At 43.0% G+C, this 13,127-nt stretch overlaps 1 protein-coding gene across 3 annotated transcripts in view; it reads right to left on the bottom strand.

Moving 5' to 3' along the window:
• The window catches only part of bbs7 (Bardet-Biedl syndrome 7), a 119,908-nt gene that overhangs the window by 91,881 nt on the left and 14,900 nt on the right, over positions 1-13,127 (bottom strand). For all 3 annotated transcript variants that reach the window (XM_068042284.1, XM_068042290.1, XM_068042298.1), the window contains exons 7-8: positions 3,203-3,319; positions 1,485-1,612 (exon numbers count right to left, since the gene is read on the bottom strand). In XM_068042284.1, the coding sequence (XP_067898385.1) occupies positions 1,485-1,612; positions 3,203-3,319 (245 nt within the window). The remainder of the gene's footprint in view (positions 1-1,484; positions 1,613-3,202; positions 3,320-13,127) is intronic.

The raw sequence follows: 13,127 nt of genomic DNA, 5'->3' as shown, positions 1-13,127 counted from the left end.
GCAAAACTGGTTAAAAAGGCATAAAGGATCCTGGGCTTTATAAAAAAAGGGAAGTTTGAACCACCTTAATAAAACACTGGTTCATTGCAACATAGGAATAGGCCATTGGGCCACTCAAGCCTGCTCTGTCATTCAACTAGATTATGGTTGATCTTCTACCTTGACACCATTTTCCCACACTATCCCCACATCCCTTGCTATCTTTAATATCTAGAAATTTATCGATCTCTGTCTTGAATATATTCAATGACTGAGCCTCCACAGCCCTCTAAGGTACATAATTCCAAAGATTCACCACCCTCTGGGTGAAGAAATTCCTCCTCATCCAGTCCTAAATCGCCCCTTAACTGAAGTATTTTGCCCAATTCTGGGTACCGCACTTTAAGGAGGATGTAAAGGCTTTAGAGAGGTTGCAGAAAAGATTTACAAAAATGGTTACGTGGATAGATTGGAGACACTGGGGTCGTTCTTAGAAAAGAAGCTTGAGAGGAGATTTGACTGAGGTGTTCAAAATCATGAGGGGTCTGGACAGAGTACATAGAAGAAACTTGCCATTGATGGCAGGGTTGAGAACCAGAGGACACAGATTTAAAGAGATTGGTTAAAGAATCAAAGGCAACTTTAGGAAAAAACGTTTTATACAGTGAATGGCTACAATCCGCAATGCACTGCCTGAAGGGGCCGTGCAGGCAGATTCAATTATGGTTTTCAAAAGAGAATTAGATAAGCACTTGAAGAAAAAAAAAATGCAGGCCTAAGGGGAAAGGGCGGGGGAGTGGGACTAGTTAAATTGCTCTTGAAGAAAGCCAGCAGGGGTTCAATGGGCAGAATGCCATCTTTCTGTGCAGTAACCATTCTATGATTCTAGAAGCATGCAGCATCGTAAGTTATCAAAGAACAATTGACATAAAGCCATTCTTTGCATTGTTCATTCTTATTTGAATTGCTGTGAATGTTTCTCACTTGCATTATTCACTGTCAGAGGACTCTGTCCTTATTTATATACACCTGTTCGGATGTCATGACATTTGTTTGTTTGGAACTATCACAGGTTTACAGTTCTCCTATATAATCAACGTCCTGATATTGCCATTTATGTAATGAAATGGCTATCATAGGAAGTATCCTTTTAAATTCTTTAGATCAGTAAGCTCAAAGTCTTAGCTGCCAAAAGATATCACGGCAAGCAGGTGGCCTGAATACACCAAAAGAATGAAAACAGCAGAGGCACATTCATAGTAAAGACAAAGAAAAAAAAAACATTTGCACCAAAAAGTAAGAGGGACAAAGGTAGAGAGAAAAAAATACAAACAGCAACAAGATTGAGAAACACTATGTAATGAAAGAAATGACTAACCCATGGGATTTAATTCCATTTCAAAACAGGAACTTATATATGTAAATTCAAGCTTTACATTTTGGAATTAATTAACCGATATCTAATTACAGTACCCTTTTTATCCTCTCAAGGAATGAAGACTTACATGTTCAAATCGAAGAACAGGCTCATTGTTATCAAACCCATAGATTTCCACTATTCCATCATCACGACCAACAAGCAGCTCTTTGACTCCGTCTCCCAGAACATCATAGTAGTCAACACACAGTATGCCTGCAGTCCGTACAAAAAAAATACTGATGCTATTTTTCTCCCCCCTGCAGTATTATTCTTTGCAATTTACCACTTATTGCTATAATTCCCCTTCCCAATTCAGTTCCAAGCATCACAACATTCTGATTTGGGCATATATTTTAGTTCCTTCAAGAACTGGCTCAAGGTCCTGGAATTCTGTACCTAACACCACTGTGGGAGCACTTTCCCAACAAGGACTGCAGTGGTTCAGGAAGGCCCACCATTACCATCTTTTCCAGACAGTTGTAGTTACTTCAATAACTGGGTCAAGATCCTGGAATTCTGCACCTAACACCACTATGGGAGCAGTTTCTCAACAAGGACTGTAGTGGTTCAGGAAGGCCGACCACTACCATCTTTTCCAGACAAGGAATGGGCAATAAATGTAGTTTTGCCAGTGTTGTCCACATTCTGACAAGTAATTTTTTAAAAATGACTATGCAGATATCACAGCCAAGCTGGATGCATTGCATATAAGTTACTGTTTCATAGCAAATGGGAACAACATTAATTATTCTCTTTCTGACCCAGAGAAACCATGGGAAACAGTGGTAACTCCCACACCATCCTGGAATACATTAAGTAGCTCATTAGAGACCAGGACATCAATCCAAGGCCTTAACAACTGCCACAGTCAGTACCACACCAGTCCATTTACCCAGTGAACCACTGAAGGAAATCAGCCAATTTTTTTCTAAAACTGATTGAGCTTAGGTAGGGTGACGGTATCTTGTTAACATAATTAAAAGGCCGATTAAGGCCAATGATCAGAGGCTGATTGGAATTTTCCAGTCAGCCCGCGGCCAACCCCCAACAGTGTCCAGAGCCTTGCAGAAGTCTGGAAGCAGCCCCCCATTGCAGATCAGGGGCCAGTCTTCCAGGATCAATTTGAAGCCTTCCCCACAGGTGCCATCGCTACACAGCCACAGCTACAGCCACAGGCCGCTCTGTGGACGGCCATTTTTAAAAAAAAGTTTGCAAGAAGTGCTAACAGGCCCCCAGCATCAGGAGCCTGCCCAGCTTCCTAAATTAGACAGCGAGTGCGCCCTCTGGCCATTAATTGGTCACACCTTTGGAAATTGTGTCGAGTGACTATTTCTGACACAGCGTGGGGTTGGGACCTCGATTTGATCCTGACATCAGCATCCCAACCACAAAATAAAAATTCAATCTGGGCCAGACTTTGGATATATTAGCATGCAACTCATCCAGCCATTTAAAATACAAAAAAGGATAAAAGTGCAAGGGAAAAGTAATACTGAAAGGAACACTTATTAAAAATTGACGAAATGATTTGAAGCACACATACCTAATGCTGGACACTTCTTGCCTAATATTGAAATTAAACAAATGGTATCTGGTCTCAATTGCTTTACCCCAGTTTTAGCTCTAATATTCATAACAGTCTCCACATTTGATGGGAAGCACCTTTGGTTCCCTGATATAAACAAGTGATGGAAAATATGCTGCAAGTCCACAGTACACAAAAATGCAACTGATTGTCTCTCCAAGAAAAAACAATTAAATACCAACTTACAAAAAGCTTCAACAATCCGAAAAAGTCCTTACCTCCCCTCTTTTTCTCATTGGCAATTGCCCAACGATGCAATGGAGAGTTTTTTGTGATCTGGACCAGTCCTAATTTCCCATCAGATGTTCCGTACAGTAAGTCTCCTCCGGAGTCCCCTAAACATATTGAATAAGAAGTCAATATTGCAGTATATAGTCCTTTCAAACATTACATCACAACATTTACAAAGAAAACTGATTAGTCAAAAAACGTTGCTTCAATGCCAAAATCAAAACAGATGCTGCTGGTAGAAAATGCACAATTTGACCACACTAGTCAAAGACATGAAGTGAGCAGCGGTCATGTTGCTAGAGTCATTATTGGCGCCAATTTGAAATATTTTTCCTCTTCTGCTCACACACAAAGGGCTGAATTTTATGGCATGCTGTGAAGTCGGCGACCTTCCGACACGGAAGAGCCACCACCGAGCCCCTGCGATATTACATGCAGGGGCTTATTTAAATGGAGGGGGCAGAGCAGCCACCCCCGATAATGTAGAGGAGGCAGCCGCCGCGTCCCCATCAGCAGTGTCCGGCACCACTGTGCCGGTGCCATTTTTAAAGGGCTTCAAGAGAGATTTGCATCTTTTAAATTTTTTAATTAAAAAGCAAAAGCAGGAGGCCCTTTCCCAACACCACCCCCCCCCCCATGGTTGTTTTATATGCCAATCTGAGACATAAATTTTATTCTCACCCGAACCTCTTCACTTCTGCCCTTCAACCCCTTCCCACCAGCCCCATAGCCAATAAAAAACATTTTCCCCACTCCCCCCACCCCCCTGGGCCCTGATAATTTTAGTCCTTCCTCTCCCCACCAGTTTCTCACCTCGGAACTCCATATGGAGTTCCGAGGTGAGAAACTGGCGGGGAGAGGAAGGACTCCATATGGAGTTCCAAAGGCGCGTGCGTTGCAATTGGTGGTGGTAAAATCCAAGTGGAATGGCCAGCAGCGGCAGGTAAGTTCATTTGCATGTTAATGTTTCTAATTTCCATATTTTAATGAAGGTCCCGCCGCACCGAGGTTCCACCGCTGCCGGAAAAATGCGGCGGGGCCTTCTCGACATCAGGGGTCGAGGTGGGCCTCTCTTGGCAGAATTTTATGGCCCACCATGACCCCCGACGTCGAGGGGTTTGTAAAATTCAGCCCAAAAAGTTTACAGCTGATATTAGCCACTTTGACTGGAGACTAAATGGTAATTCGAGCAATAGGAAGGACAAATAATTTTAGCCCATGTGGTACTCACATTGCTTTAAATACAGTATGAATTTGGGAATTCTGCACTTAGAGGCATCCTATATAATTGCAAGTTCTTTCTTACAGCATTGTTTAGTTGAATGTTATTGTTACAACCAAGGCAGAAGGAATGAAGTCTTTTCTAGTTCCCTTTCTCCACAGGTCACAACATATATTTAAATGTTTACCAAGTTAACAATACGGTCAATCATATACTCCACTCTTTATTGCAGAATAAAATACACCTAGCAGACTTCTTTAATAAACAACAAAATTATCAGTTTATTATAAAACAAGACTTCTCCAGTAAAGAGGCAAAGCATTAACACACAGGTTGAAATATGAAAGTTCCCTTTTTAAATACGCAACACACACACTTACACACACTGGTTACATTAAAAAAATCCTCTCTGCAGAAATCTTTTGCAAAGGAAAAGGACAAAAAGAAATACTTTGGCCAAATGTTGTGTCCCAAAATGGCATACAGTCTGGCGTCTCAGTACACATAGATGGGTCACTGGGATCTTTTCTGGACTTCTTTTCAGGTGGCATCAATAACTAATCTGGCAGGCCTTCCAGGAATGCCTCAGGAGAAATGCTGCATCAGAGTTTTTAGTTCTCACATAATGGAGTTTTGCAGGATTTTACAGAGATGGGAGGCAAGAGATGAGCTGGGTGTTTTTCTCTTGGCAGGCTGATCTCCAGCTAACTCAAAACAGTCCAAACACCAACCAGAAAGTCAAAACAATATCCCAAAAGTGAGACCTCCATACCATCATAAATCTTGACATGTCACCAAGGCTTCTGTTGTTTATTGAGCTTAAGGCATGTGACTTCCAGTAAAGGTTGTTTTCAAATTAGACCTCTTAGTGACCCTTGTAAAAAAAAAACACATCCATGGAATCTTATCAGTTGAAAAAACAAGTCCTCAAAATTTTCTTAAAAATGGAACCACTTTCATAACACCTCCATCCTTGGAGGAATCAACCTACATTTTTAAATGTGTTTCATTGCCAAGTATGGAAAAACAGGAGATGAAAAATATTAAAACACATTTACAGAGTCATTCTCAGTCACTCTGTACCTGTAGCTGCAGTTCTGCTTTGTACCATCTTTGCACTCAGATAAAGCAAAGTTAAATTCTGGACAAAGCATCAGAAATTACATTGTTTCTCCCCACAATGTGGAAAATCTTTAAGTGATAAGCTTGCAATAGTAAACTCCATCGAAATAATCTGCCATTCTGGTTTTCGAATTTTTCCAAAGACTCGGGCGTTATGATCAGTATATACCAGTAGTCCTGGCAGACATATATTTCAAAATGCTTAAGAGCTAGTAATACGCCCAGGGATTCTTTTTCCACTGTTGAGCATCTCTTTTGGTGTCAATTTAGCTTTTTGGAAAAGTATCCCACTGGCCTTTCAATGCCCAATTAATTGTCTTGTAACTGGACTGCACCAACCCAAGGTCCACTTATACCACTTGGTTCATTTTTTTTTTCTTCTCTTTACTCTGTATCTAACCAATGCTGTACCTGTCCTGGGAGTGTTTGATGGCACAGTGTAGAGGAAGCTTAACTCTGTATCTAACCCCGTTTTTTTTTCTTTGTATCTAACACGGACTGTACCTGTCCTGGGAGTATTTGATGGGGACAGTGTCGAGGGAGCTTTACTTTGTATATATCCCGGACTGTACCTGTCCTGGGAGTATTTGATGGAGATAGTGTAGAGGGAGATTTACTCTGTATCTAACCCGGACTGTATCTGTCCTGGCAGTATTTGATGGAGACAGTGCAGAGGGAGCTTTACTCTGTATCTAACCCCCATACTGTACCTGTCCTGGGAGTATTTGATGGAGACAGTGTGGAGGGAGCTTTACTCTGTATCTAACCCCGTGCTGTACCTCTCCTGGGAGTGTTTGGTGGGGCAGTGTAGAAGGAGCTTTACTCTGTATCAAACCCTGTTTTTTTAAATATAGATGGCCTTTATACCCCAGGCCCCTTTTATGTATTTTATATCGAGGGGGCCTTTATTGCACAGGCCCCCCCTATATACATTTTATAAAATAACGTTATTTAAAACAGGTAAATAAAACAAAACTCAAATTAAAATGTCATTCTCTGCATCAATTATGTACTCCAGCCCCTGTAGTGTCCACCGGTTGCGGAAGGCCTCAAGCATACCAGCAGACACCGCATGCTCCTTCTCCAGGGACACCCGAGCTCGAAAGTAAACCGCGGAAAAAGAGCAGGCAATCAGGGCGGACGGACCTCTACTTTGTTAATTAGTCCCTGAAAATTGTTTGGGGCATTTCTTTTGGCCCGAATGGCATCACCCAGCTTTGGAAAAGACCATCTCGTGTGACAAAGGCCAATATTTCTTTAGCACAGGGTGTTAAAGGAACCTGCCAGTATCCCTTTAACAAATCTATTTTTGTAAGAAACGTAGCATTGCCCACTCTGTTAATACAGTCTTCCAAGCAAGAAATTGGGTAGGAGTCTACCTTTGTTACTACATTAACCTTTCTGTAGTCTATGCAGAATCTGGTTGATCCATCAGGTTTAGGTAATAACACAATTGGGGAATTCCAGCTGCTTTGACTGGGTTCAATTAGGTGGTTTTCCAACATATATTGGATTTCTGCTTTTACCTGGGCTGGTTTCTCTGGACTTAAGCGATAAGATGCTGTTTTATAGGAAAGGATTCCCCTACATACACATCATATATGGCTAAGGTCGTACATCCTGGTTTGTCCGTACAGACTCCTTTAAATGCTGTGAGTAGCCCTGTTAGATCTTCTTGTTGTTCTTCATTTAAATATGAAAACATATTTTCCAATCTCCCTAACAAGTCAGTATTAGCTAACCGGATAGTAGGAGGTTCAATTTGAGAATTGTTTAGGCCTCTTTCTGCCTCACCCTCACTATCCCTTTCATTCTTCACTGTCCTTACTACCTGACATACCTGCGCTTGCTTATCCTCCTCCCAGTGGTGATATTGTTTCAACATAATGATGTGACACTGCTGATTCTTTTTCAGGCGATCTGGGGTATCAATCAAGTAATTTACTTTACCAACTCTTTTGACCACTTTATATAGACCATTGAACCGTTCACCTGTAAAGGCAGTAATAGTAACACCTTATCCCCCGGTTGAAATGTTTGGGTCTTGGCATGCTTGTCTGCCCATTTCTTCATGGTTGTTTGGGAAGCCCTCAGATGTTCCCGAGCCACTTTGCAGGTCCTCGTGAGCTGCTCCCAAAACACAGATACATAATCCAACATGGAAGATTCGACTTTCTGTTCTAAAAACCTTTCTTTAATTAGTTTTAGAGGACCTCTCACCTCATGTTCATAAACTAATTCAAAAGGACTAAAACCAGAAGCCTCATTAGGTGAATCCCTAGTGGCAAACGAAATAAATTCTAGCCCTTTATCCCAATCATGGGGATATTCATGACAGTATGCCCTGATCATTGTTTTGAGGGCCTGATGGTATTGTCCTAAAGCCCCTTGTGTCTGTGGGTGGTATGCTGAAGACTTCAACTGTGTTATACCCAAATTACCTGAAAAATTTTAAGACATAAAATTGGAACCTCGATCAGTAATCCATATCTAATGAAGAACTGGGTTACCTTCTCTACCACTACCTTAGCAGAAACTGTTCTCAAGGGAATGGCCTCTGGGAACTGAGTAGCCATATCCATAATAGTGAGTACATATTGGTGTCCTGCTTTTGCTTTTGGTAAAGGTAATACAATCTACCACCACCTTACTAAATTGTTCCCCGAAAACTGGTATGGGAATTAGAGGTACTGGTTTTATGGAGGTTGCGGTTTTCCACAATCTGGCACATTTTACAATGCACCATTTCCTCGAAAGACCTGGCCAGTAAACATGGTCACCAATACATGATTGGGTCTTCCGGATCCCCACATGTCCCGTGATAGGAATTTCATGGGCTATCCTTAATATTTCCCGGCGATACTTGGGCAGTACTACCATCTGGTGAAAAACGGGCCAGCCTTCATCTGCAGGTCAATGAGGAGGTCTCCACTTTCTCAACAGAACCCCATTTTTAATACAGTAGCCTTCCAGAACTACCTTTACCTCAGCTTATGTTAGAGCTGATTGTGTCACTTTATTTAACTTCTTGCTGAGCCTTGATCAGAAAAGACATACAGAACATTTCCTTCAGATTATCCAAATCCCCGAAGAAAGTTTCAGATATCCGTCTATGTCTGAGCAGCCAATTTGACGTCAGACAAAGGAATCTGCTGCACATGAAGGAAATGTTCCTGGAACCTTTTCCTGCAACTTCTGTCTCTTTGACTTCATTTGATCTTTCCATGACTACTGAAGAAGCTACTACCTTCACTCCAGCCAAATCATTGCCCCGGAGTAGATCAACTCCGTCTACAGACAAACTATGGACAACTCCTGCAGTTACTGTTCCAGACATTAGGTCACACTCCAGGTGCAAAGATACAAGTATATATACATCTCACCGATACCATTCACTAAAACTGTGCATTCATTGAGCTCTCTGGTGGAAAAAAGTTATGCCTTTCCCAGCAAGAGAGTTTGGGTGACTCCTGTATCCCCAGGTATAACTATAGGTTTACTTGCCTCACTTGAGGGATAAGGAGCTACTTTTCCTTTTGACAAGAATTCCCTATTACTCTCAGGTATCTTATTCACGTTCCCCACACTCACAGCGGTTTTTTTACTTGGCCTTAAGAGCTGCACTCAGAGAGCTACAGCCTGATCTGCGGTACACCCGGTTAGGGTCCCTTTCTCTCCAATAGCCTTGTATACCCCAGTAAATCCCATGGGTTTACCCTGTGACTTTCCACATGAAGGTGTCCCACCTTGTGGCAATGGTAACACTTAGGCTTGCGGAGCTCGCTTCCACCCTCAACATCTTCCTTTCTAGCCTGAGGAGATGATCCCGGGGCGTTCCCAGCTGTTCCTTCTTGTCCCCAGCTACTTGCCTTCCTTTCACCCTCCTATCTTCTATCCTCAGGTATGTTGGGGTGACGGACAAAGGGGTTAGGGCTGATAAACAAGCTCATAATCATCAGCGATCTCAACTGCTTGCCTGGCTGTTGAAACCTTCTGGTTCGCTAACGGAGGCAGTGAATTTTTAAATTCTTCCAGGAGAATTATTTCCCTAAGGTTCTCATACATGGCCTCCACCTTTAGTGCCTGCATCCAACGATCAAAATTAATTTGCTTTACTCTCTCAAATTCTACATAAGACTGCCCAGGCTGCTTCCAGAGGTTCCCAAATTTCTGCCTATAAGCTTCAGGGACTAACTCAAACAGTGAGAATAGCCTTTTCTGCCATCTCATAATCTGCAGAAGCCTCCTCAGAATATTAGAATATTAGAACATTACAGCGCAGTACAGGCCCTTTGGCCCTCGATGTTGCGCCGACCTGTGAAACCATCTGACCTACACTATTCCATTTTCATCCATATGTCTATCCAATGACCACTTAAATGCCCTTAAAGTTGGCGAGTCCACTACTGCTGCAGGCAGGGTGTTCCACGCCCTTACTACTCTGAGTAAAGAAACTACCTCTCACATCTGTCCTATATCTATCACCCCTCAACTTAAAGCTATGTCCCCTCGTGTTTGCCATCACCATCCGAGGAAAAAGACGCTCACTATCCACCCAATCTAACCCTCTGATTATCTTATATGTCTCTATTAAGTCACCTCTCCTCCTCCTTCTCTCCAACGAAAACAACTTCAAGTCCCTCAGCCTTTCCTCGTAAGACCTTCCCTCCATACCAGGCAACATCCTAGTAAATCTCCTCTGCACCCTTTCCATAGCTTCCACATCCTTCCGATAATGCGGTGACCAGAACTGCACGCAATACTCCAGGTGCGGTCTCACCAGAGTTTTGTACAGCTGCAGCATGACCTCGTGGCTCCGAAGCTCGATCCCCCTACTAATAAAAGCTAACACACCATATGCCTTCTTAACAGCCCTATTAACCTGGGTAGCAACTTTCAGGGATTCATGCACCTGGACACCAAGATCTTTCTGTTCATCTACACTACCAAGAATCTTCCCATTAGCCCAGTACTCTGCATTCCTGTTACTCCTTCCAAAGTGAATCACCTCACACTTTTCCGCATTAAACTCCATTTGCCATCTCTCAGCCCAGCTCTGCAGCCTATCTATGTCCCTCTGTACCCTACAACATCCTTCGGCGCTATCCACAACTCCACCGACCTTAGTGTCATCTGCAAATTTACTAACCCACCCTTCTACACCCTCTTCCAGGTCATTTATAAAAATGACAAACAGCAATGGCCCCAAAACAAATCCTTGCGGTACACCACTAAACTCCAGGATGAACATTTGCCATCAACCACCACCCTCTGTCTTCTTTCAGCTGGCCAATTTCTGATCCAAAGCTCTAAATCACCTTCAACCCCATACTTCCGTATTTTCTGCAATAGCCTACTGTGGGGAACCTTATCAAACGCCTTACTGAAATCCATATACACCACATCCACTGCTTTACCCTCATCCACCTGTTTGGTCACCTTCTCGAAAAACTCAATAAGGTTTGTGAGGCACGACCTACCCGTCACAAAACCGTGCTGACTATCTCTAATGAACTTATTCTTTTCAAGATGATTATAAATCCTGTCTCTTATAACCTTTTCCAACATTTTACCCATAACCGAAGTAAGGCTCACAGGTCTATAATTACCAGGGCTGTCTCTACTCCCCTTCTTGAACAAGGGGACAACATTTGCTATCCTCCAGTCTTCCGGCACTATTCCTGTCGACAATGACGACAAAGATCAAGGACAAAGGCTCTGCAATCTCCTCCCTAGCTTCCCAGAGAATCCTGGGATAAATCCCATCTGGCCCAGGGGACTTATCTATTTTCACACTTTCCAAAATTGCTAACACCTCCTGCTTGTGAACCTCAATCCCATCTAGTCTAAGTAGCCTGAATCTCAGTATTCTCCTCAACAACATTTTCTTTCTCTACTGTAAATACTGATGCAAAATATTCATTTAACACTTCCCCTATCTCCTCTGATTCCACACACAACTTCCCACTATAATCCTTGATTGGCCCTAATCTAACTCGTCATTCTTTTATTCCTGATATACCTTTAGAAAGCCTTAGGGTTTTCTCTAATCCTATCCGCCAATGACTTCTCGTGTCCTCTCCTTGCTCTTCTTAGCTCTCCCTTTAGATCCTTCCTGGCTAGCCTGTAGCTCTCAAGCGCCCTAACTGATCCTTCACGTCTCATTCTAACATAAGCCTTCTTCTTCCTCTTGACTAGCGCTTCAACTTCTTTCGTAAACCACGGCTCCCTCGCTCGACAACGTCCTCCCTGCCTCACAGGTACATACTTATCAAGGACACACAGTAGCTGCTCCTTGAATAAGCTCCACATTTCGATTGTTCCCATCCCCTGCAGTTTCCTTCCCCATCCTACGCATCCTAAATCTTGCCTAATCGCATCATAATTTCCTTTTCCCCCAGCTATAATTTTTGCCCTGCGGTATATACCTGTCCCTGCCCATCGATAAGGTAAACCTAACCGAATTGTGATCACTATCACCAAAGTGCTCACCTACATCTAAATCTAACACCTGGCCGGGTTCATTTCCCAGTACCAAATCCAATATGGCATCGCCCCTGGTTGGCCTGTCTACATACTGTGTCAGAAAACCTTCCTGCACACACTGGACAAAAACTGACCCATTTAAAGTACTCGAACTATAGTATTTCCAGTCGATGTTTGGAAAGTTAAACATAGAACATAGAACTGTTCTATAGTATTTCCAGTCGATGTTTGGAAAGTTAAAGTCCCCCATAACAACTGCCCTGTTACTCTCGCCCCTGTCGAGAATCATCTTCGCTATCCTATCCTCTACATCTCTGGAACTATTCGGAGGTCGATAAAAGACTCCCAACAGGGTAACCTCACCTCTCCCGTTTCTAACCTCGGCCCATACTACCTCAGTAGACAAGTCCTCAAACGTCCTTTCTGTTGCTGTAATACTCTCCTTGATTAACAATGCCACACCCCCCCCCCTCTTTTACCATCTTCTCTGTTCTTACTGAAACATCTAAATCCCGGAACCTGCAACATCCATTCCTGCCCCTGCTCTACCCATGTCTCCGAAATGGCCACTACATCGAGATCCCAGGTACCAACCCATGCTGCAAGCTCACCCACCTTATTCCTGATGCTCCTGGTGTTGAAGTAGACACACTTTAAACCAGGTCCTTGCTTGCCAGTGCCCTCTTGCGTCCTTGTAACCTTATCCCTGACCTCACTACTCTCAACATCCTGTACACTGGCACTACAATTTAGGTTCCCATTCCCCTGCTGAATTAGTTTAAACCCCCCCGAAGAGCACTAGCATAAAGCATGGCATAAACTTCATGAGCTCTGACCATCAACCTGCTTTGCATAAGCTGTATCCAGCTTTCCTTCAGCCACTTCATCTATCTTTTCAAAAGAAATGAAAAATGTCTCTACGTCCCTTTCCTCAAAGTTCAGGAGGGCTTGTACAAATTTAAACAGCTCTCCACTGGGTCCTGGGCTGGAGTCAGATCTTTCCTCATCAGAGTTTTCCCTGGAGTCAAGGCCACTCTTTTGTCTTAGTTCCAGCTTTTTAAATTCAAATTCCCTCCCATCTC

Source organism: Heterodontus francisci, chromosome 1 (genome assembly GCF_036365525.1).
Source record: "Heterodontus francisci isolate sHetFra1 chromosome 1, sHetFra1.hap1, whole genome shotgun sequence".
NCBI classification, from domain to species: Eukaryota; Metazoa; Chordata; class Chondrichthyes; order Heterodontiformes; family Heterodontidae; genus Heterodontus; species Heterodontus francisci.
This window is presented reverse-complemented; position numbering and strand designations above follow the sequence as displayed.